Below are 26,164 nucleotides of genomic sequence, written 5' to 3' on the forward strand. Positions count from 1 at the left end.
TGCTTCCGTTTTCATTTGAATTCTATGTTGGAATCCTTTAAGTTTACCAAAACTGCATGTGAAGATTGAAGGAAGTTTTCTTCAGATGTGCAACCCAATTTCTTCTCCTGGTTGAGTTATAAGTAGAGGTTCTGAGCTGTTTGGATTCAAGGTTTTTCCAAACTTTCCCTGATCCACCCTATACCAAGGGACCTGTAGCACAAAAGTACAATTTGTCCATAGTTTCTCTGCTTTTGAACATGAACTTAAGTTTTCTATGCCCCATAGTCTCAATGGGTTCACCCGTGAATGTTTTAAGTGAAATATCAGGGTGTTCCAACTTACACCCCAAAGCATGTGCACATTTTCCACCCACACATCTTTATTCACTATTGTGTATGGGGAGCCTGAGTCAGCTACTATTGAAATATCTACCCTTCCAATAGACATATCACACATTGGTTTCTTCTTTTTGCCACTAGTGTTCATGTCTATATCAAGTATTTGCACATATTCCACGTTAAGCACACACATGTTTAATTCTGAATCATCTGATGAACTTGAGTTTCTCATTATCTCGGTCAACTATTTTGACATTACCCTCTGAGTTTCTCTTGCAAACTTTCTGACCTATGATGCCACACTTGGCACATTTCTGCATATGTGCTGGAAATTTCCTATTACTGCCTGAACCTATGACACTTCCTTTGTGTTAATTTTTCCACATTACTCTTTCACTCCACCTCAGTCTTCTCTTTGTTTGTTTTTTAAATGATGCTTGTGTGGACCTTTGGGTGCGTTCACTTTGGCTACCATTGAGTCTTCCTGAATTTTTTTTTTTTGCGATAAAACAGCCTGTGCACATCCAACTGGTAATTCAGCTCTTTTGACAATGTCAATCATATCTTGCAGTGGTTGTTCACCTTTTGCCCATACATTGTCTTGAATATTTGGGTTAGAAGCCCACATAACTATTTGGTCTCTGAGTTCATCTTGTAGGGTTCCAAAACAACAAGTAAGGGATACTTTTTTTAAAGCAGACACACAGTCCTCTTTAGATTCTTCTTTCCCCTCTTTCCTGGGAAAGAATTTGAAGTGACCCACTGCAACACATATTGTTGGTTTGTATTAATTGTCTAAATCTTCTAGGGATTTTTTATACACATTTCCATGACCTTCAGCATGAATTTTCTTATTGATGCAATTGTAAACTTTTAGGCCTCCCGCTCCCAAAACAATGCAATAATATTTTCTTTTTCTTTTCAGGTGTTAATTCTTCGTCTTCATTATCAAACATAAAAATGTAGATTGTGAAATAATTTTGGCATTCCTCCCACTTCAACTGTGGTTCTCCAGACACTGGCAAAAATGCTTGTGGTGGAGAGAGATTGTATACAATTTCAGACACTATAATATACAAATAATGACAAATGATGAGGAACAAAAAACAAGGAATGAAATGTAAATTAGAATCCACTAGTATCTTGTCGACGTTTTGACTTCATGAAATTACTTATAATGCATCATCATCAGGATAAAGAGAGATTATTGGAAGCACCCACAGGTCGTGGTAGACCTGGTATTGGTATGGAATGTACAATGCACGTAACGATGTGATGGTAAATCACAAACAATGGAGTGCGCCACCCGAGGCATTGACAGCTAGCGCGGTGCTCAAAACACTGATCGTCTGACGGTGATTGTATTGAACTTTGGACACCGATCAACTGACTGTATTTTCCTTTGCTTTGCTGCTGGATCCTCTGTACCAGTACCTCCACCAACGATAATCATAAATATATATCTATATGCATGTGGCATCTAAAACCCCTTGAGTTGGTAATGAGACGGCTGCGAGTGAAATGGTGGCAGTTCTGGATTCAAACTTTAGTCCGTCACTGATGTTTGTTAATGTTTGGGGAAATTACGTGTTTAAAATTTTGGGTGTAGAGCAGAGGCATTACAGTGATCAAAGCTCTGCTGAGCCGAAACACATTTGTTTGTTGCCTTGCTGAATAAATTAAATGCCAAGTAAAAAGCTACCGGAGTGCCAATCAAAATGTATGAAAAGAAAAATGTAACTTTTATTGTTCTTAAACTAACTGAATACATTTGATTTGATTCTTGTATAAACCAATCTTTTGATAGTTGTATATGGTTGCCGAGGAAGTTGAGGCTCACACTTTCCCCTTCAGGACCATTGTTTTCTTTATTCACAATTTCTGTGATTGACTTTCACAAAGTTTACTCCCCTAGACTGACACCTTGTGGCAGACTGCCCCTACTCAATGCCGTGACTGTTCCTCCACTATCTTTGATGGGAGTTACAACCGTGCCTTTGAAGAGAAGGATGTCCCCACCAGTGGGACATCTGCCATAAACAGGGCTCAGAATTGAACAGCTATGTTGGCGAATGTAAGGACTGAAGATTTAGTTTTTTGGGATTAGACTCCCAACTGTCCTTGAGGCTTTAGGTCAATTTTCAACCGGGTAAAATGTGATTTTAACTAAAGTGATTCAAATTCCAATTTTGGTACCAGCTCCCAGCATGAGATATTCAGATGGGACTTTCGTGATTCATCCTCTCCATCAAAAATGACAAAGAGAACCATAGTAGCTGATTCCCAACTACCCTGGTTTTTAATAAACTATTTAGAACATCATGCATGTTAGCTGAGAGGGATGGCTGCAGACAAGAACGTGCAGACAAAGGCAGCGTACAATGACACATGAAAAGCCGTAACTGGACAAGCTCAGGATGAAGTGCTATAATGAGGACTTAAGCTCTGGCAACACTGAACATATGAAACAGAGTCGTCACATAGCTACCTTGTGGCCTCTTTTCCGGGAACACATATCGTCCATCAGACGTCACTGCCCTCTCTGGAAAATAACAGTTAATTGACTTTTTTGTCAGAAAAAAGTAAATTGTAACAGTTGGTGTTGAAGAATTATATTTTTGTACAACTTTAAGAGAAAATGTTTGTAGGCTACTTGAGGGGAGTGTTTCACAGAACTTTAGAAGGGCAGAAACCCTCTAACACTCAAGAGAAGTTTGTTTTTTTGTGGAGTTTGGCGGACAGGGCACACCACCACAAATGTGGCAAAGTACCATGTCTGCCAAACTAACAGTCAATCTCTCTTTTTAGAGTTTTTATGTTTGTCCTTCGTTATGTTTCTGATGACAGAATCCTTACACAACAGTCCGACTGACATCAGATTGTCAGTGTAACTTCGTTGGACCAACTGACCTAGTTTTTGAAAAACAAAAATGTTTGCTGAGCAAAAGCATGAAACAAGGCAGCCACTCAGTAAATATAAAGTACATTTAAAAAGAAGGCATAAATATCTCTGCCAGGCAAGCAGAGATCTCAAAATATTGAGGGTTATAATCCACCAGGGTAATGGAGTACATGCCTCTGCTGCCCTAACAGAACGAAGTAGAGCCTGAAAAAAATAAAATAACCTTGAGTCAAAACTTTTCAAGGACCAGATAAAGATCAATATCAAATTAGGGAACAATCAGTACTTGAAGAATGGTTTGTAGTGAGTACAAAATTCAACTGCAACAAGTTTAAGAAGGAACAGTTACTTACCTTTTACAAGTGTTCTACAGCTAGTTTATTCTCCACTGATTCACAACTGTAAAATAAATCTTGGCAGTCAGGCTAGACTCCAGAAACATTCAAACATGTATTAGCTTACATGCCAATATTTTTTTCTACTTTACAGTTTTAAAAAAAAGTCATTGAAAATGAGAAACTACATAAAAACAATCTTTAAATCTGGCACCCACTAAAAAAGATGACTGTTCCTTTAAATTTAGTTTCTGTTTCGAGTGTAGCCTACTTCAAGACAGCAAGGTTAGCCACAAGGCAGCTACTTCATCTCTGTTTTTTTTTCACATAAATGTTTAGGAGACGATTTCCTGCAAGTATTCAATAACAGGGCGAATGAGAAGGCTGGCTATGCACCTTGGGAGGATACCATTTTTGAAGAAGGAAAATGTTACTTACTCTGTAAGTATTTCTTCATAGGTATGTCATGTGTAGATTCACATGCATAGAATCCTCCTGCCATCTAGTGTTGGCCTTAGATGAGTGCAAGTTGTTTTTCTCCAAAGAAGTGTTTGGGGTCCTGAGGAGTGCTGTGACTCCTCCTCTTGGTGTACACTTCTCATGGCACCAATTCTATGTTAGATCATTTTTCACACAGTGGGTGAGCGGCAGCCCCCGTTTCCATAGAGGAAGATGAGTGTATGCAAATCTACATCATTGCACACTACGAACAGAAGTTTACAGGGTAAGTAGCATTTTCTGTTCTTAGCATGTGTGACTGTAGATGCACAAATTTGGTATAGACTGTACAGCAGCATCTTCAAGAAAGAGGTGGCTAGTATGTGGATGATGCAGAGATCTGAAATAATGTCCTCAACACCGTCTGGAATACTAAGGCCTGATGACAGGCCTGGATATCCACTTAATTATGCTTAGCAAAGATATGTGGTGGTTTGCTTAGTAAAGTTATGTGTTGTTGACTTGGTGGCCACTTTGCAGCTTTCTACATGAAGGATGCTCCCCAGGAAGGCCATAATTGCACCCTTTTTAAAGGTAGGGTATGTCCTGGGTGGGGCAGGTAGTACCCTTTTTGCCTTGTCATAAGCTGTCTGAATGCATTTGACTATTCACCTGGCAATGCCTACTTTGAAAATGGAGTGACCTCTCAGGGGCTTTGAAAAGAAGACAAAGAGATATCTGGATTTACAGAATGGTTTTGTCCTGTCAATGTGGTACATAAGAGCCCATTTCACACCCAAAGTGTGAAATGCTATTTCCACAATGGAGTCTGGTAGCAGAAAGAAAACTGGGAGTTCTATGGCTCGGTTGAGATGGAAGGGTGATCCCACTTCAGGAAGGAACTTAGGATTGTTCTTAAGAACAACCCTATCTCTGAGGATCTAGGTGAATTGCACCTGTATTATGAGCGCTTGCAGCTCATTAATCCACGTAAGAAGGCCACCTTCAAAGAGAGGAACTAAAGGGGACAGGAAGACAATGGTTTAAAGGGTGGACCCATGGGTCAAAAGAGGTCTATGCTGAGGTTCCACACTGAAGCTGTAGGTATCTTGGGATGTGTGACCCTTTTAAGATCCTCCGTAAATATGTTGTCTAAAGGGATACGTCAGAGGAATTAAATGGTTTCCTACCTCTAGGAGTAGTTTTGCAGCTTGAAGAAGTTTGTGGATTCACATGCTGTGCATTATTCTGCCATCTAATGGTTGGATCTTAAATTCTCCAACATAGTAGTAGTCCTCTTTTTTGTTGTTATTGGGTGTTGTGGGTCCCACCATTTGGTGTCTTATCCAGCTTCTATTATGTCGGAAGCCCTCCCCCCGAATCTCCCTTCATGGTCACCATCTTCAGATTCTTCTATTTCTTTACTAAACTTCTTTTTCTCATATCTTCTAGGAGAGGTGGGTGAGTTGCTTGTGAATCCATAAAATTCTTCAAGCTGCAAAAACGACTCCTACAGGTAATAAACCATTTCGGTTTTGCTGCGTGAATCTTTCCTGGATTTACATGCTGTGCACTGATTTTGTAACATTTTTTAAATCTTGCAGTGGCTGGGCTGAAGATGAGCTTAAATCTGTAAACAGACATTTGAGAACTTTTTATCCCACTTCAGCTTTCTTGTTCATTTGAATGTCTATGCAATATTGTTTAGAAAACGTGTGAACTGATGATCAGGTAGCTGCCATGTAAATGTACTCTAAAGGTATATTTGCTAGAAAAGCAATGGTAGTTCCTTTTTTCTGTGTTGAGTGCACTTTTGGTTTAGAATTTAATTGTATTCCTGTACTTGTGGGACAAATTTTAATGGTTTGCGAGGTCCACTTAGCAATTGCACCCTTAGCCACATGTTTTCCCACACTGTTGTCTGAAAATTAAACAAATAATTGTTTTGTCTTTCTACTTGCCTTTGTTCTTTCCATATAGTACATGATTGCTCTTCCTGCGTCTAGTGTGTGAAACACTCTTTCTGCTTGATTTTTTTACTGTTTGAAAAAAACTTTAAATTGATTGACTGATTTATGTGGAAGCGTGAAATCACTTTGCTAAGAATTGAGCATCTGTCCTTATGACTATTGTGTCTTTGTGGACTTGTAAGTATGGTTCTTGGATTGTAAGAGCCTGTAATCACAGCCTGTGGAGTGACGCATTGCCACCAAAAAGGGTGTTTTCAGTGTAAGTATTTTTAATGTTGCTTTGTGTAGAGGTTCAAATGGTTTCCTCATAAGTTGTGTTAGTACTGGATTGAAGTTCCATGTGGGTGCTGGCACCTGTCTGGATGATGCTATTGTCTTAGCTCCCTCTAGGAATCATTTTATTACTAGTGCTCTGAAGAAACACCTTCCTATTTGACCTTTGTGTAGGCTACAGTTGTGGCTCAATGTACCTTTAACAAAGCAGAAGTTCGTTTGCAATCTAGTAGGTATATAAGATATCTTAGAACTGTTGTGTCCTCAGTATTTCCCTGCAATAGGTCCATTCTTTGGCACCACTTTCAGTAGCTTTCCCATTTGGCTAAGTAGCACTTTCTTGTTGTTGGCCTTCTTGCTTCTCTGAGAACGGCCATTGTGTTTTACAGTAAACATAGATGTCCAAATTCTAAGCCTTCAGGAGCCATGCAGGCAAACTAATAGACTGGGTCTGGATTGAGCACTCTCCCCCTCTTTCATTGACAGCAGGTCTTGTTGTCTTGGTAATTTCCTAATGTTGCCCTGCACCATCTTTGTTAGTTCTGAGTACCACATTTGTCTCACCCACTGAGGGGCAATAAGTAGGAGTATCATTTTGCCTTCTTTGCTTATGTTGATTATTCTGTGTAACAATGGTATTGGGGGGGGAGGGGGAGCATAAACAAATCTCCTTGACCAGTTTATTGACAGAGCATTCCCCAGAGATTGGTGTTGAGGTTGCCTGGATGCAAAGTATTGGCATTTTGTGTTTTTGGTGTTGCAAACAGATCTACTGCTGGTGTTTCCCATCTCTTGAATATCTAAATGAGTACCGTTTGATTGAGTTCCCATTTGTGGGAGCTTGATGCTTTCCTGCTAAACTTTTCAATTTCGACATTGTCCTTCCCTGTAAGATGAACTGCTGTTAGGTCTATATGTATTGAATTGCCCACCTCTATATTTTCTGAGATATTTGTGATAGAACAAATTATTGTGTTCCACACTCTTTATGTAAAACAATTTAGTGGTATTGTCTGTTTGAATTAATATTGATTTCTTCCATAGCTCTTTCTGAAAGGCTTTTAAGGGTAGGACCACAGTTTTTAGTTCTTGGATATTGATATGCTGGACCACTTCTTGTTCTTTCCATGCACCTTTGATTTTAAGTGAGCTCATATGAGCTCCCCAACACATAATTGAGCATCTGTAGTTATGGTTACTGTTGGAGTTGGTTGTGGAAAATTGTCTTCCCGCTGTTAGATGTGATCTGTTCCACCATGCCATTTCTTCTGGTATTATTTGTGTGACAACCACTAAATCTTCCCAACTCCCCATAGCTTGTGACCACCGATTTTGCAGACATTCCTGAATTAGTCTCATATGTAGCCTCACATATAGAATAAGAGGAATGCATGAGGCCATCTTCCCCAGAATTTGTCCCACAGTACTCACTGTCAGAAACTGCCCCTTCAGGTACAGGAGAGTTTCTTGAAGTAGTGATGTTATCCTCTTCTCACAGGGATTCGCCGTTGTCTCTATTGAGTTGATTCTTGTTCCCAGAAATATTTTTTCTATTCTGGTTTTGGCAATTATTTTTTTTATATTTATTGAGAATCCTAATCTGAGAATTGTTATCATCACCTTTTGTATGTCTGCACTGCATTTGCTTAGGAAGTTTGCTTTTACTATCTATTTGTCTACTTAACGATACACATTTGTGACAGAGTAACCCCATACACCAAACTTTAAATCAGGCCCTAAGTTACTTATTTGCAGGGGCTGCACCCCCCTCATCCCCACTGTGGGGCTGAGCTCTGCCTGTGCTCTTCCACAAAAAGATTGGCATCTTTGCGCATGATACTACCAGTGCTGTGGGGTTGTTTGTGATTGAATATACCCTGAAACCCCTAATGTGATATGGTACCAGGGAAACTACCCCTTCCTGCATGTCTTTGTGCTGGTGCTGTTCCCCTATGCATGATTTGTCTGAATTGATGCACTCCCTTTGGTTTTGCAGTCTCATAATCTTTTTTGAGCTGCTGCAGAGTTTAGTTCACTGTGCTGCCAAAAGGTTGCTCCCCATTAAATGGAGTATTTATAATGTTTGCTTTCACCTCTGGTTTGAAGATGGCTATGCAAAGCCAAATGTAACGTCTTAATGTTGTTTCCACCATCATTTGGTGACTTGCAGTGTCTGCTGCCTCTAAAGCAGACTTGTGACAAGTATTAATAATGTTTCTTGCCCTCTTCTGCCAGCCTTGCAGCTTTTTGAACTTCATGAGTTCTGCCTTCTCTTCCCAATGCTGGTACGCATACCTATTTAGGAGAACATTAGAGTTGGCTATCTGCCACTTATTAGCTGCACTTCTCTCATATTTTCTGCTCATCAGATCCATCTTTTTGCTTTCTTTGACATTGAGATATTGCCATTTTTCTTGCCATGGATGCAATGATGGAATCGGCTGGCACCCTTCCATATATATATATATATATATGGTCCTCAGATGAGTGTTTATATTCCTTTTCAGTCCTCAGTGTCAGTCCGCACTGCATGCTGCATGTTGCAGGTTCCTTGAATGTGTCTCTTCCCTGATTTAGGATACTGGGCAGCACTGGGAGGAACTGGTTTCTTGTTTGTGAATCAAGGTCTCTAGGAGGAAGCATGATTGTGTCTTCTCCTCCACATTTTCTGCAGTCTTTTTGATGATTTTTCCATATAGTGCAATCTCATCGAGAGGCGAAGTTCTCAATGGAGAAGAGTTAATCACCTCTGCAGAATCTGTTTCGAGATCCTGCCACCGCGTTTCTGTGTACTTTGACTACTCAGACTCCTGAAAAACCCCAATGGTTTCTGTGTCCTCCTCCTTAAAGAATTCTTCTTTCTCTTGTTGTGCCATAGGAGGGTCCAGTTTTTTTACCTTCTCAACCTCTTCCTCTGGCAGCGAAGATTTTTGTGGGATTCGGAATTCCAGAAGGGAAGCGTTGAAATCCCTCTTTTTGCAGTAATGCCGCAGTTTCAGCGTGGAGGTGTCATTTTTCCTCTCGATTTCAGCTGACTGTTCTTCGGAGTCGAGTGTCAGCTTTGATTTTCTCTTCAACATCAAAGAATCTTCTGACAATGTATCGATCATCGATTTTTTTCAACACCTCCTGAGTTTTTTTTCTTTTTTGATGTCAAAACATCTCAACTTTGACCGTCTTTCGACATCGTTGTCTTTTCAGGGGTTTCTGACGCCTGCGGTGTCCCTACAGAGGGATGTAAGGGGTTACTTCTGCTTAGGTTTGAGTTTGATCAGCAATTTTATGGATGTCGAGGCTCCCTTTTGTGTCTTTTAGTCTGGCGCTCGAGACTCTAGCCCTGAATGTTTTTTAGGCATTAGCTGGGATCTTTTCTCTTTGTGTCTGAGTGATTATTTCTTAACCTCGACGAATGTTATTTTGGCATCCAACCATTCTCCTTCTGCTCATTTGGCAATGTTATCTTTATTGTCACTCAACAGACTTGGGTCTTTTAAGGATAGAGATTGACTCTCTGTAGGAAAGTGCCCTTTTTGACAAGGTTAACCCCACTTTTTGCCTTTTGGGCTGAAAGTGCACTGGGTCCCTGCTAACCAGGCCACAGTGCCAGTGTTCTTTTCTTTAAAACAATATAATTGGCTAATTGTATCCCAAATGGTAAGGACTTTAGCACCCTTGTAAGTCCCTAAGTAAATGGTACCCTGGTACCGAGGGATTGAGTACTAAAGAGTGTCCCTAGGAGCTGCAGCATGTATTATGCCACACTAAGAGACCCACACTCAAACACATGCAGACTGCTGTTGCAGAATGCATTAAATGGTAGAATCCATTTTTTAAACACACAACATTGCACACACGGTGTGCAATGCCCATACCCACTGCATGCAATATATGTAAGTCACCCCTACAGCAGGCCTTAAGTGTCGTAAGACAGGGTGCATTATATTACATGTGATGCCTTGTTCCATTGCTAGACATTGCAAGTTTTCAGGATACCTTTTTTAAGGACATGTACTGGGCACCAATCATCACGGGTAGCCCAGCTACATGATGGCTTCACTGAAAATACTGGTATTTGGTATCAAACAGCTCGTCTTAATAAATCCATACTGATCTCTGTATCAGATTTAAAATGACATGCACCTAGAGGGCACCTTCTGAGGTGCCCCCTGCAAAACCTACTAGTCTCTTAGTGTGCTGGCTTACTGGTATTGACCAGTCTGCCACCACAGACGAGTTACTGATCCCCTGCAGGTGAGAGCCCATGCTCTCAGAGACAAGAAACAATGCCTGCTCGGAGGAAGGTGATCACACCCCCTCCTGCAGGATAGCTAGTGAATTAGAACATCAAGGCAAGAGGCTTCAACGCCTCTGCCGCCCTTGATATGCAACCCTGGCTCCCCCCATCCTCCAGAACTGGGGCACGCCACCCCCTGCCCTGAGGCCCATTTGGCACCAGAGCAGGCAGGAAATTAGATATTCAGGGGATGTTGCACTCCTAGGCTAGTCACACCCCTAAGGTGGTCTACATAGGGGGTGTAGTCACCCTTGGGGTGAGTAGCCCATGGGCTACTACCCTACAGTCCCCTAAACACCCCATAAGTCAGTATTTAGGGTCCCTCTGACACCAGGAAGACAGATTTGTCAACTGAGAACCAAAGGAAGGACAAAAAAGAGCTGAGGTCCTGAGAACAGAGGTCCTGCACGGAGATTGGTGCCAAACCCCACCTGGCTGCTTGCACAGCTACAATCACAATGGCCAACTCGTCCAGAAGCTGAGCAGCCACACCAAACCCTTGGACGACTGCTCTACCCTTCAACAACCAAGCAGCATCTCATTTAAGGTGGAGGAGCCATCCCCCTGCATCTGCAGGTACCAACAGCATCGACCCGTAACTTTGTCTTGCTGACCATTGGGCCCTCCGAGGTCGCAGCTCACCAGGAAGAGGTTGTTGTGAGTCCAGGAGGTCAGCCCCGTCACTTTTAATCAAATCTCGAAACGCTGACCCCCTCCAGGAGTGTCTCGACAGCAATACCCTGGGTACCGGAGTCCTTGCATCTACCAAGGAGTGTTGCTTGTCCATTAGCGGCACCACCAACACTGACATTAGGACACATGAGTCCTTCATCGAAAGTGGCTCTGCTGCCCAGTTTTTTCCACCTCTTCAGGTCACCAAAGCCAAATGAGAGCCTCTAACTACAGGGAGTGCAGAATTATTAGGCAAGTTGTATTTTTGAGGATTAATTTTATTATTGAACAACAACCATGTTCTCAATGAACCCAAAAAACTCATTAATATCAAAGCTGAATATTTTTGGAAGTAGTTTTTAGTTTGTTTTTAGTTTTAGCTATGTTAGGGGGATATCTGTGTGTGCATGTGTCTATTACTGTGCATAATTATTAGGCAACTTAACAAAAAAAAAATATATACCCATTTCAATTATTTATTATTACCAGTGAAACCAATATAACATCTCAACATTCACAAATATACATTTCTGACATTCAAAAACAAAACAAAAACAAATCAGTGACCAATATAGCCACCTTTCTTTGCAAGGACACTCAAAAGCCTGCCATCCATGGATTCTGTCAGTGTTTTGATCTGTTCACCATCAACATTGCGTGCAGCAGCAACCACAGCCTCCCAGACACTGTTCAGAGAGGTGTACTGTTTTCCCTCCTTGTAAATCTCACATTTGATGATGGACCACAGGTTCTCAATGGGGTTCAGATCAGGTGAACAAGGAGGCCATGTCATTAGATTTCCTTCTTTTATACCCTTTCTTGCCAGCCACGCTGTGGAGTACTTGGACGCGTGTGATGGAGCAGTGTCCTGCATGAAAATCATGTTTTTCTTGAAGGATGCAGACTTCTTCCTGTACCACTGCTTGAAGAAGGTGTCTTCCAGGAACTGGCAGTAGGACTGGGAGTTGAGCTTGACTCCATCCTCAACCCGAAAAGGCCCCACAAGCTCATCTTTGATGATACCAGCCCAAACCAGTACTCCACCTCCACCTTGCTGGCGTCTGAGTCGGACTGGAGCTCTCTGCCCTTTACCAATCCAGCCACGGGCCCATCCATCTGGCCCATCAAGACTCACTCTCATTTCATCAGTCCATAAAACCTTAGAAAAATCAGTCTTGAGATATTTCTTGGCCCAGTCTTGACGTTTCAGCTTGTGTGTCTTGTTCAGTGGTGGTCGTCTTTCAGCCTTTCTTACCTTGGCCATGTCTCTGAGTATTGCACACCTTGTGCTTTTGGGCACTCCAGTGATGTTGCAGCTCTGAAATATGGCCAAACTGGTGGCAAGTGGCATCGTGGCAGCTGCACGCTTGACTTTTCTCAGTTCATGGGCAGTTATTTTGCGCCTTGGTTTTTCCACACGCTTCTTGCGACCCTGTTGACTATTTTGAATGAAACGCTTGATTGTTCGATGATCACGCTTCAGAAGCTTTGCAATTTTAAGAGTGCTGCATCCCTCTGCAAGATATCTCACTATTTTTGACTTTTCTGAGCTTGTCAAGTCCTTCTTTTGACCCATTTTGCCAAAGGAAAGGAAGTTGCCTAATAATTATGCACACCTGATATAGGGTGTTGATGTCATTAGACCACACCCCTTCTCATTACAGAGATGCACATCACCTGATATGCTTAATTGGTAGTAGGCTTTCGAGCCTATACAGCTTGGAGTAAGACAACATGCATCAAGAGGATGATGTGATCAAAATACTCATTTGCCTAATAATTCTGCACTCCCTGTACAGCGACCCACCAGACAAATCACCTCTGGGTTCACGTAACCAAACTGTGTCCATGTGCTTCAGAGACCAGTGAGAGCCGATTTGCCCCCCCCCCCACCCCCCCTGGAGTCCTGCTGGACTTGTCCCCAAGTTCCCACTTGCAGCCTTTCTTCTGCAGGTACTTCAACCATAGACTTTAACGCGCAGTGCTCAAGGCTCCCAACACAATCCGCACCTCTGAACCAGGACACACCAGGGCAGGTAAAATCGAACTGCTAGTGATTTCTTGGACATTGGCCCCTAAGCACCTTATGTCCTAGAAGGCAACCACCAAAGGCGCTTGTAAGTATATCTATGCAATATATGTTTCTCCCATAGGATAACATTACCCCGTTCGAGGCTCATGCCTCAAATTCATTATTTAACTGTATTTTTCTATTTCTACAAAAATCTTTAACTCTGAAAGTACTTACCTGATATCGATGAGCTTGGTGTTTAAAAATATATAAAAATCGGTGTTATTTTTATAAAGTGGTCTCTGATTTCTTTTAGAGTGTGTATACAATTTATTTACTCTGTCTGTGTAACAAGTGCTTACCGCTCCCCTCTGTTAAGCCTAAGCTGCTCAACCACACTACCACTAATAGAGCACTTGGGATTAATAAAATAAGCTCTGTAAACCAAAAAAAGGATTGCCTGGACTTCTTGCATGCTGTACCCCTACACTTATACACTACATAAAAAGCCAGCACCGTACACTCAGTCCCTGCATGGCGCAGTGTGCCTGTCTCTGCTTTTCTCCTGCCTTCAACATTTTTGGTATGATCCCAGCACTGGCTTTGCAGTCATTGCTCCGATGGACGAGTGGCAGAGAGAGGTTACACACCTGATGTTGATCTTTCTGCTCGAATGTATGGGTCACTTTGAGCAGTTTTAAAAAGCAGTCTTCTCCATTACACACAGAACAGGGGCACCCCTGTCCAAGCATTCTCCAAATCAACACTGAAACTCCTGTTGTTGACAGGAATCTTCTCCGGTACCTCTAAATGGTGGTCTTCTTCCGATGTTCCTTCGACAAACTTTCCAAACCTTGTCTTTTTTTCACAAATCAGTGAGCCTTCTGCTATGCTTCCAAACCCCGCAGTGGAAAAAAATAATCTTAAAATGGCAACCACGAGTGGGAGCTTCCGCGGGAGGGTGTATGATGTAAGAAGAGGCTGGATACCATGCCAAATGCTGGGACCGTTGATGCCGAAAAACAAAAACAACAACAAAAAAGAGAGACGGACTACTACTATGTTGGAGAATTCTGGACCCATCCATTGTATGTCTGAATAATGTACAGCATGTGAATCCAAAAAGGATTCATGTTGCAAAACTTGTGTTCCCTATTCTGCACGTAGGGTACAACCACAACTAAATGTAGATGAACAGAGGTATAGGCATGGCCTGCGTTTTTTTTCTAACCATCTCTGTTTTTGGGTTTAAATAATGCATAAGCACCCACCATCCCTCAACCTCACCAATAGAAAGAACTATTGTTGAGGAAAAGCCTCTTATGCTTTGTGGGGTACCAATCGAATAGAGTTTTATAGTTTTCTTTCCTGCCATTAATGCTGTGAGAGTTTGTGGTAACGCCATGCAACAGGAACTTCCATTAAGAGTCTGAGATCTACATATCTGCAATTTTCATCCAGCGGGATCATAACAGCTGGGACAGAAAATCGTCATGTCTAGCAAAAAAAAATATATTGCATAATGATGATATTTTACTTCTTGACTCCTCGGCCAACTTTACAAATTTTTCAGCGGCTGTGCAGAAGTCTGAACGCATTGCCCAGTGTCTCATTTAGGTTTAACCACACTGTTTGTTTTTCTGAAGGCGGAGTTGCTGTTTATACTCCTCAAAGGATAGAATCTCTTGATTACTAAACATGTCTGAGATGGTCGGTCACCCACCTTCTATTAGTCAAAATGGCACCAGTGTTGGGCTGGAGTATACGCTGAATTATGATGAACGGGAGTATGTGGTGACAGGACAAATGTGTCCAATTTTCGTTGAGTGATGGAGTCCGTCACCTCCGTCTGTGCCCCTAGGTTTTCATATTAGATCGCAAAGGAACCTGACAACCACTGCCCACTTTGTATGGACTCAATATTTTTTTAAGGCGCTGATGGACCAATGAGCAATAACTCCCAGGTGAGATGATTTATAATAGAATGGAAAATCGGGGAGGTGAATTGCTCCGCCCGCCTAAGCAGGCTGTTAAACTTTGTGACTTAATATGGCTTTCGAACTTGCCAAATAAATTGTAATGTCAGGGAATGCAGCTCAGAGAGGAACGATTAAAGGAGTGCAATCGGGAGGGCCTGGAATAGGTATAAAACCTATGGGAGAATATTCAAGTTTCTCCTCCCCAGCCAGGAGAGGAAGAGTGAAGAACAACGCCTATAATCGTCATAATTAAAGATGAGGAGTTGAGGATAATTTGTGGCATAAACATCAAAAAGTTGCAGCAAAATACATATAACTAAGTATTTAATGTGTTTCTAGCCTAGTGAGCTGTGGTTGTCAGGAGATTGGAGCTATGTCCGTTTCGGATAGCAAAAGGTTAATGAGTTCCTACTAGAAAGTGATAACCTTAAAGCCTGAAACAGCCTTGAACTCTAGGGGATGCCACAAAATGTGCTGCAGGGAGGCAGCATTATTAACAAGGGACAATAAGATGTTGTTGGCACATAGCATGATTTTGTACTTCCCATGAGCGAAGGGGATGCCCCTAATCCCCTCAAATCAAGGCTGTTAGAGGTTCAATGCTTAAGGCAAAAAAGAACAGGGCTAGAGAACAGTCCTGTCTAGTACCCCTCTGCAAAGTAAAGGGCTCAGACAATCTGTCATTCACATGCATTCTCAATATGGAGAATGGTGCCCCGCCAATAACATACCACTAAAAGTGGGGCCAAAACTGAAGCGCTCAAGGGTAAGCTTCATGAAGCTCCAATCCACTTTCTCGAAAGCCTTCTTGGCATCAAGGGACACCAATATAACTGGGGTGTTTTTCTTATTGACATTTTCGACTAGGTGGACAACCCTCCTGATATTATCATGAGTCTACCATTCCTTGATAAAGCCGGATTGGTCCAGAGGTATCAGCACAGAGAGAATGAGTCTGGGAAGCCAGGATTTTGGTGTACAATTTTATGTCTTGACTGCCTAAGGCGATGTACCTACATGAGGAGCAAAATAGGTTCTGGTCCTAGGTCTTGAAGAATAATTCCTCACCTTGTGAATAAATACCCTCAGATGCCAGATTGGATGTAGAGAATTTTCTTCAGCAATTCCTTTGCTGCCACCTTCAAATGCTGACGTCGGTTTCTTTCTGATATCTGTCACTCCATGGGACATGGAGTCTTAGTAATCAGTATGTGCAAGTGTGCAGATCTCTAAACTGGCATATTATTATCATGGACCAATAGAGTCCATTCCACAGAACATGGAGATGGGTGGGTCGATGAGGAATCTGAGGTGAGACAGAGTATCCCACGTAAGAAAAAGGATTATCAAGGATAAGTAACTTTCTTCTGATGAATACTTCTAACTCCATATTCCTCACTTGTGAATGCATATCAAAGCAGTACCTCCCCAGATGGTGGATCTGTGGAATGACTCAGATTAAAAACTCCTGCATGACAGTGGCCAAAATGCTCTGCCTGGTGGATCGGACTATCCAGGCAGTAGTGCTTTGTGAATGTGTGTACTGGCACCCATGAAACAGTCGGGCAGATGTTCAAGACTGGCATCCTGCACACCAGTGCTGTGGTAGCAGCCTTTGTTATGGCAGAATTCGCTCTGAGGCTGTTTATTTGCCAATTCATAGGAAGTTTTAATGTCTACCTATTGATTGTTTGTTTCTGCACAGCTTTGCCCTTCTTCACTCCAGAGAAGCCTACAAAGAGCTGATTGTCCACCCGGTGTTCCATGGTATGACTGATGTAAAATCTCAGAGCTCTTTTTGGGTCTAGATGAGCAGCCTTTCTTTCATCGTTGGGTGGATGAAGCAGGGCAAATAAAGCTGACAGAGGGAGAGCCTATCTTATGTGGAAACCCATGAGAACTTTCCAGAGGAACGCTACTTTAGTAGGCAGTAGTAGTTTGTCCAGAAAGAAGTAGATATATGGTTGCTGGACAGCGAGAGCTTGCAATTCACTCATGCTACAAGGAGACGTAATCGCTGTGAGGAATGCCATCTTCAAGCTAAGCACTTAAAGAGAACAGCAGTGTTAGGGCTCAAATGCAGTGCATATGAGAAAAGTGAGAAACTGATTGAGGTCCCACTGGGGCATTTTTAAATGGTGTTGGCAGTAGCATATGGGTCAGCCTTTGAGAAAGTGCATCACAAGGTGATTTATATAAAGAGGGTTGATCAAGCAAATGTAAAGCTAAAAGAGAAGACAAATAACCTTTAACTGTTGCCACAGCAAGGACCTGCTAGGATAAATAATAGCAAAACAGCAAAATATCAGACAACGATCCCCATAAAGGTTAGATATTTCGGAAAGAACACAATACAACAAAATTCGCCTGGATTGGTTTTGTCTCTGCCTTTTTGGAATGGAGTGAAGGACAAAAGTACGGAAGTGAACCCAGATATGAATAAGTGGTGATTCATTGAGAAACCAACAGGCTTCTTTTAAATTTAATCTGCTAATGGATACGTGAGTGATTTATTCTCGGTTTCTGTGTTTCTAATCATGAGCAGTTGATCTTTGGCACTTTTTCTGTCCTTGTTTTCTTTGATGTGATAGTAATATTAAGTAAAGTATGGAAAATAATTGTGTATCTATCATAAAGGATGAATCCTGAATGTTATTTATATCTATGCTGCAAATTCTTTGAAAATAAATTTTTTTTTGTTATTTATGTTTAGATGAGTAATGAAGATTACTGTTTCCGGATGGAGGCTGGACCCCTAGCCTCTGCCTCAAAAGGCTTGGGGGCCTGTTGCTGCTTAGGAAGGGCTGACACAGCCTCTGCTTATATACCGTTCCAATGCTTTGAAAACAGTGAAACAGGTGGGGAAATTGCCATAAAGGCGGTGCTAGCCCAAGACACTGTGCTCTTGCCTTGCTCGCCTTGAGCCGCTCCCTCTGAAGAGACACGTGCCGTCAAATTGTATGTACATCAGGGATTGTTAAACATCACTAGAAAATCCCATTGAATAGGTCCAAGCATGGTGCGGAAGCACCACACTTTTCCTGATTGCCCTACACAGGCAGTCATTAGTGTCTAGGCCCGAGCGAATTACATATTTCACAGCGTCCTGACCATCCTGAATGGATGCTGGAGGTTGGCCCGGAGGTCTTCTGGGACTTCTGGCAAGATCTCCACAAACATGTCCCAGACAGCATGCAAGTATCTACCTAGGAGGCAACGCAGGTTCACTGAAGGGAGGCCGAGCTAGTGGAGAAGAACTTGTGTGTTTGCAAATGCTTTCACGCATTTTGAATCTCTGTCCAAGGGTAGTCAGAAATGCATTTGGGTTCAGTTTGCCTGTAAACACCTGAATTACCATGCTTTCTGGCGTAAAGTGCTGGAGTAGAAATGCAAGATCACCTGGATGAGGTCTGATTTCAGAACCTTCAAGTTTGTGGTGATATCTGCTTTTAGTTCTTCCGTAGCTTTATCCTGAAGGTGGAGAGACTCTCCGTAGCTTAGCCTTGGAGGTGGAGAGACTCTCCAGAAGACAAGCCTTCATAATCAACATGGCAGAGTTTGGCACACCCTTGGCTCCCCAGTGATTGCTCTGGATGAGCCGTGGCTGTTACTTCCCCGTGGGTTTGTGTCCTAAAGAAAATTGAAATGCTCTCTTGAACCTGTTCTTGTGTTTCAGACTAATTCTGCCCTATGGCTAGGGACTACCAAAGAGGTTGCTGACAGAGATTCAGCAAGTTTTCTTCTCAGCAAAATGTGACCCGCACGCAGTAAATCATAACACGGGGCCCAAGGGCTTCAAAGGGGGGCATGCCGCATTTCCCAAGTCCAAAGTCAGCACACAAATGTGCTGCTTCACCTAATCACTGGGGGGCCGCAGAGGTAGGTGCGCTTCCACCTTTCCATTGCTGCTGTCCGTGTCCATAGGCTGCAGTAGCTCCAATAAGCAGGTCCACACCTGCCTCTGCAGATATACACTTCTTAAGTGCAAGTGCACAGCTGTTTCAAGCTGCATCTCGACCATGGGCCACAGTTCCTGGCATGTTGCATGCAGCTCCACTCAGCAGGTGGAATAGGTCTCTACGGCCTCTTCTCATGCTCCACAGCACACCGTCAATGGGGGGCCCGGAAGAGAGAGGTTGGCTAAAGAGATATTGGGGAAAAATTACAGGGCCTCGCAGGAGCGGTGAAAAGACGTCTTTACATAGACATCTTGCCTGGCCAAAGGCCTGTCTTTTGTAAGTGCATAAGATAGGCACTGTCATCCTTGATAGCAGTTTTAAGGGGATCCAGGTCTTTGTAGACACAGTAATGAACAAGCCTCTTGTGAGTTGTGAGTTGTGAATTGAAATGCCTCCTTTAAAATTGCCATACAATCTTGTGGAAGGCTGAAGTACACAAATTCTACGACTTTAGGTGCATATTGCAAGGCTGAGTTGCTCAGGGTCAGGATGCCTGACCTTTTCATTTCATACGAAGGTCCAGTCTGAGGGGAAGCCTCTTGTGGGGCTGAGTGACATCTCAATGCGTTTGGAGTATCAAAGCTGTCTGGCCCAGGTTGACACTACCAGGATGAGGGATATGTCTGAGTTACCTCACCAAGAAGGCAAGAAGCGTGAGAGGTGGAAAAGCTCAAGCTCAATTTCCGTGACTAGTTGATCCACAGTGCATTGCCCATGAACTGTGGATTAGGGTACTTGGCGGCGCAGTTTGGGCATCCTGCTTTTCTTGGGGGTGGCAGACAGGTCTATCCAAAGTGTCCCCAAACGCTGGAAGTACGTGCAAAGAACCTCGGGATACAGTCCCTATTCATGGAATCAATGATGCTTCCTGCTGATCAGGTCTGCAAAGTTGCTGTCCACCCCAGGAGGTGCTGCACTGTGAGGTGAATGCGGGTGCGGATAGCTCAGTGCCAGATCATCTTAGATTGGAATCTATCCCTCAAACACTATGACTAACATGTAATTTTTGATTGTGTTCATCATGTTTCAAGCTCGTCCTTTGTGTAGCAGAAGATGGTGGAGTCAGTGTGACATAAAGCAAGTATGACCAGAATGATACCCCAGGTCTAAATTCATGCTTCATTGCCGGCCCTCTCGAAAGGTGAGAAACTTGCACTGGTCAGAAAGACTATGCATCCTTGTAAGATCACAAGATGGAACAGTGGCACAGGACCCAAGCACTAGTGCTGGTAAAGAGGGAGGAAAGGAGTCAAGGATACCTGGTATATGCTGTCGGAACACAGGCCATTATATGGGCAAAGCCTAAGTGAGAGGCGACGGGATGGGAGCGTCCTGCACAGCTGCAGAAATGCTGAACCCAGGCCGTGGCCATCAGGTAGAATGAGTACAGATATATATATGGTATTTTGCACTTCATAAATGAGAGAAACACAAGGCATGTTTTGATGGAGGTAATACTCAAGAACCTAATTATCATGCATTTTCTTTGTGCTAACGTAGTATATTCATCGTGATAATTCACACACCAACCATCTTCCCCTTCTCCTTTAGTATCGGAAGCGATAGTTGTGTCTAGCCATATTTTAAACTGGAAACACTTCAGGTTTGTAAAGTTATGGGCATTATATCACTAAACATATTAACCTATTTATGTATAAAGTCACTCTCCCATGGACTACCGAAACGGCTGGACTAGTTTTAATGCTTCACCTCCTACATACCCATAATGTCCACTAAATCACAGTCCACTCTGGAGGAAACCCTGCCACGAAACACCCACCTTCTCCTAAACTAAATTAGATTTGAACTGCTTCCATGTCATTTGCAAAAGAGAAGTTACTCACCCCTGTCAACAATAAAGCGAAGCTTCTGGATGATGGCCAAGTTGCCATTGACTCTGTAGATTCCATCAACATCGAGCCCTGTAAAGAAAACAACAGGGAAGAGGGGTTCATTTAGGAAATCAGTATGTGTGTGTGTTGGGAGGGGGAGTGAAAGATCTCCTCCCAGTTAAGTAGTGAACATCTGAAACTCTCTAGCAAGTCAAGTTTATGTTTCAGTTCCATTTCAGCAACATGCATGCTACTCTGCATAGTGAGAGGTGTATGTAGACCACCAACGAAATACCCTTACAGTAAACAAATAAATACACTTGCTTTTCATTCACTGTGGTGATTAAAAAAATCTCAACGAAATGTAAAGTGCACCTAAATGGATTCGGCAGGACGTTGAAATATTTGGTAAAAGTGACTTTCTGTTGAGTATATGTCTATGTGCAACAAAGCAACTTTATGACCTTTTAAGAATAAAAAGATAGTCTCAAATGTTATGGGAAAGCACATCGCTATGTATTTAGATTCATAAACACTGCGTACAGATGACCTGTGAACCAAAGCTGCACGGTAAGTCTATTTTGTGTTTGACATATTGCATGACCAAAGGTACATAGGTCTTTAATGAATGAGGAGTTAGATTCACCAAAATCAAACAGGTCTTGTACAAATAATTTTATTTACATTTCTGAACCTTCGAAGTGCTAATCTGCACAAGCCCCGCTGCAAACTTTGTAAGAGACGTACTGAGAAGATGGTATCAGATTGAGACCTTACTACTACATACAGATGGCTGAAGGGATGATGACGTTGTGCCCTGCCTCAATCTAAAAAAACTTCTGTATTGACATATGCTCCATTGGTGCAAAATGCGTACCATTGTCTTAATGCTTCACTCCGATTTAGTGTTCAATTTTGCAAATTGGAAAGGATAATAAAAGAAACGAACTGTCCTCGGTCCTTAATGGGACACTCAGCCTCAAGAGCTTGAAGTGTGCGCAAGACTTTCCTTTTCTAATTATCCACGGAAGAAAGGAGCCTCCGTGGCAGTTATTTATCATAACATATTTTCTTAAAGATATGGTCCATTTCCTCCAAAAATCTTCAACATGGCAAACGCTTTCCCAGCCCTTTCCTAAATAATAGGTGGCTTCTGACACACTAGACATGGTTATATTCTGAAGTGTTTTAATTTTCTCTGATGACTACAACAACTTGGTACTTACCTTCCCTAATATTGATTCTCATGGACATATAGGGGGTCATTCTGACCCTGGCGGTAAAATCCGCCAGGGCCAACGACCGCGGGAGCACCGCCAACAGGCTGGCGGTGCTCCCTTGGGCTTTCTGACCGCGGTGGTACAGCCGCAGTCAGAAACAGAAAACCGGCGGTGTACCGCCGGTTTCCCGCTGCCCTGGGGAATCCTCCATGGCGGCGCAGCTTGCTGCGCCGCCATGGGGATTCTGACCCCCATACCGCCATCCTGTTCCTGGCGGTTTTGGCCGCCAGGAACAGGATGGCGGTATGGGGTGTCGTGGGGCCCCTGGGGGCCCCACAAAGATTTTCAGTGTCTGCCATGCAGACACTGAAAATCGCGACGGGTGCAACTGCACCCGTCGCACCCCTTCCACTCCGCCGGCTCCATTCGGAGCCGGCATCCTCATGGAAGGGTGTTTCCCGCTGGGCTGGCGGGCGGCCTTCTGGCGGTCGCCCGCCAGCCCAGCGGGAAACCCAGAATACCCGCGGCGGTCTTTTGACCGCACAGCGGTATTCTGGCGGTTCCAGCCAGGCCGGGGTCAGAATGACCCCCATAATCTTCCTGGACAGCCCTCTCCCAAGTATACAAACTGGATCCATAAATTTTACAGCAAATACGGTCCATGCAGCAGCAGGTGATCTTGTCCATGCATTAAGGGTATTAGGCTATCAGTGATTTTAAACACCCATAATATTTAAGTTTCCTTGGAGAGATTGGGAGATTTTGCCCTAGACTGATTCCTGATGTAAAACTTTAGCTTAGAGCTGTATGTTTTGATCAGCCTGGACCTCCAATGGATCACAGCAATGAGGGACTTCAGCAACAATTTGAATGTTCTGAGTTTCATAATTTTGAGATGGTTAGTCTTCTTCTTCTCTGACCACAGGCACGCTTTCCAGTTTGATTCATAACATGCATTCCCTATCTGGAGAGTGATGTGTCAATGACCATTGTTGATGCTTTGGAGGGGTGAATGGCATATCCTTTCAGGAGAGTGCATAGATCTTTACACTACTTCACTATTTTTTGGAAGGTGGATGTAAATCAGATTACATCGTCCTAATCACTGGATGCCTGAATCCACTGTCCAATCAAAGTTCCTATATGTCTGCGCTCCTAATATGTAATGTTGAATTAAGGAAATGGAGACACCACTTGTTATGTGCTTCCCAATCTTCCAAAGAACATTTGTACATCAGAATTGTTGGGGCATCTTTCTCATAGAGTTTAACCTTTCTGTTGATGGCTTTCACTCTTGAAAGTCCAGGTCTCTCCAAGCAACTGCAACCATTTGAATAGCAACAGCACTGATTTGGAGTGGTCTACCATTGGGCAAAACTCATACATCATTAGTTTTGAATCAACTGTCTGAATGAATGAGCCCTCAAACAGCCAATCATCAGGGGCACACAAAAGGTATCATTATGAGTCCCTCTCTCTTCCTGACATCTTCCTAACCAATATTTTCCTGTTAGGAAAATGTTACACTTCCTTCCTTAGCATGCTCATACGTTTGGAATGTGAAGAGGTTTCTTTGAGAACTAGACTGTTTTTTTCTTATTGAATATCCACTCTTCAGGTGTCGTCTTTTTCCACTTCTTTAAGCCATTTCCTAACAGAGTAGAGACACTGCTTGCCAGATTTGCTTGGAAGAGTGGCATCTACACCTCTCCCCTGCTGCTTCATACCCACACAGGTGCTCAGCATGCTCGTGGCCACCCACCTTTGCGTCATGGGATTTGGGAGCAGATGGACAAAATCGGTGTTGGTGGTCCAGGGCAAGGTGCCAGGCAAGGCATTCTCTTCCCCTCTCCCCCCCCCCCCACAGGTACCCTCACAATGTAGGGCTTCAGAGGTTCTGGAGACTCAGGGGCCCTCAAAGCATCTTGATGTATTTTGCAAATCCGCAAAGTGTGCCTCCCCTATTCCTCCTTGCAGCTTCTGGCCCATCACGCTACTGTGCCCTTTTTCTCTAGGGATTGTGGGTGTTGAGGGGCGGGAGGGGGATGCAGCAGGGCTGGTCAGCAGGACTCACTATGGGAGTAGGTAGTGGGCTCAGCTCGGGGCAGAGGCTGTATTTGAGGATACCTAAAAAAGGCATCAGGCGTTAGAGGGTCCAGACTGTAACAGATTGTCCCGGTGTACCAGACTGCATAGGAAGCCTGGTATCAGCTTTTGGATTACATGATGAGCAGGGCACAAGTCCCAAAAATAGAAGTGGGGGAACTGCCCAAGGTAGGCTTTATTCAAGTGACATCAGGGCATGTTACATCGTATGTGGCATTGCAGAAAGTGATACAACAGGAAGTGGCATCACAACCCATAACTTTACAGGAAGTGACATCATAAGAAGTGACATCAGATCTTAAGACCTCACACTTATGTTTAGCAGGTCTATCATAAGTACATTTGAGCGCACTACAAGTATTCATGCAAACACTCCTGATTTAGAGAGAAGACACGTTTTTGAAAGCTAAACATTAAAACAATGATGGCTTTTATCAGCGTATAGCTTATTTTACCCAAGGACAGAACAAACTATCTCCACCAGGCATAACAGCCCATATGCACCACCTTTCCATGAAGATTAAATTGCTTAAGTTGCCTGCGCATGTAACGCCTACCTCACGCAAGGTAATACAACGCAGGGCGAAGTGCTGTCTTGCGTTTGTTTTTTTGTTTTTTTAACAAATCAACACAAATAGGATTTGTGTGGCATTGTAAATCCCCAAATAAATTTTGCATTGGGGTGTGCCAGAAAAGTGACACAACTCTCATGTAAAATCTGCACCTCACCTATAGGCTTTGGAGCATACTAAGAGTGGATTGCGCCGTGCTTGCACCTCGCAACATGGCACATGCATGGCACAAACCACTAAGTCATATTTTTGAAGCCACGCAAAGTCACTTTGCATGGGTTTGAATGGCTTCCAAAATATGGAGTAAGGCAATGCAGTGCAAATTGCTGCATTGTTTTACACTTCCCTGGGTAGGCGTTCCATGGGCGTAGCAGTGGGTGTTCCCCCGCAACTCCCATGGATTTTGACCCATTTACAGATTTACAAGGACTTGTAAAACTGGGAATGTGCCACAATCTTAAACCTACCCAGGAGAGGTGCAGCGAGGAGAAATATCTTCATTTCTCCTGGTTTTTAACTCTTCCTATGAGTGCTGCATGCTGCAGCACACATAGAAAGCGGTAAAAGCCTCTCAGGATTGTTTTTGTGCAGGAGGGTGTTCCTTCCTATACAAAAACCATCCTGAATGCTACGCAGGCACCATTGCACCATGGTGCAAGGGGGCTGCATTGACATTAGGCTGCCAAAAGGGCGCCAGTGCAGGGGGGAAAGGACAGGAATGCACCGTATTGAATAAGTATGGCACATTCCTGCCCTTGCTCTGTAGCGGAGCACAGAGCAACAAAGTGCCTTGTTGCGCTGCTCTGCACCACAAAGCCCATAAATAATGTTTTGTAAAATCTCTGCCACAAATAATAGGCAACAAGGAGAAACTGGACAGTAAATATGTTCTGCTTAATTGGCTGCATAGTCTGATGAAGGATGATATGTGACTCCTACACCTTGCAACCCTCACTCTCTTCTGTAAGATATCCTGAACATTGATGTACAAACTTGTATGATTTATTGTCAAAATAATGAGCATGTGTGATGTAAAGTGCTCAGATACCCTGCATTTTGATGAATAGCTCCAAAGAATAAATAGCAGTATTTACATTGTTATTTTGTGTAATTACTGGGACAGACCAACACATCTGACATTCTTACAGTGCATGCATATCTCTTATATAAAGGAACTGAACTAAGACAAAAGTGCGCCTCCGTGTAAAGTTCTGACAGGTTGTGTGCTTTTGTTTCCCCTCCACTGCATTTTCATCTAGGTGTGAGACTCCAGATAGCTTC

At 43.1% G+C, this 26,164-nt stretch overlaps 1 protein-coding gene across 5 annotated transcripts in view; it reads right to left on the reverse strand.

The window, feature by feature from the left end:
* ARHGAP9 (Rho GTPase activating protein 9) overlaps positions 1-26,164 on the reverse strand; it is a 956,751-nt gene that overhangs the window by 215,755 nt on the left and 714,832 nt on the right. For 4 of the 5 annotated variants that reach the window (XM_069230800.1, XM_069230799.1, XM_069230802.1 and 1 more), the window contains 2 exons: positions 20,998-21,075; positions 2,809-2,862 (listed from right to left, as the gene is read on the reverse strand). In XM_069230800.1, the coding sequence (XP_069086901.1) occupies positions 2,809-2,862; positions 20,998-21,075 (132 nt within the window). The remainder of the gene's footprint in view (positions 1-2,808; positions 2,863-20,997; positions 21,076-26,164) is intronic. The other variant, XM_069230801.1, reaches the window with a different exon arrangement.

The sequence above is a fragment of the Pleurodeles waltl genome, chromosome 4_2 (assembly GCF_031143425.1).
Source record: "Pleurodeles waltl isolate 20211129_DDA chromosome 4_2, aPleWal1.hap1.20221129, whole genome shotgun sequence".
Lineage (NCBI taxonomy): Eukaryota > Metazoa > Chordata > Amphibia > Caudata > Salamandridae > Pleurodeles > Pleurodeles waltl.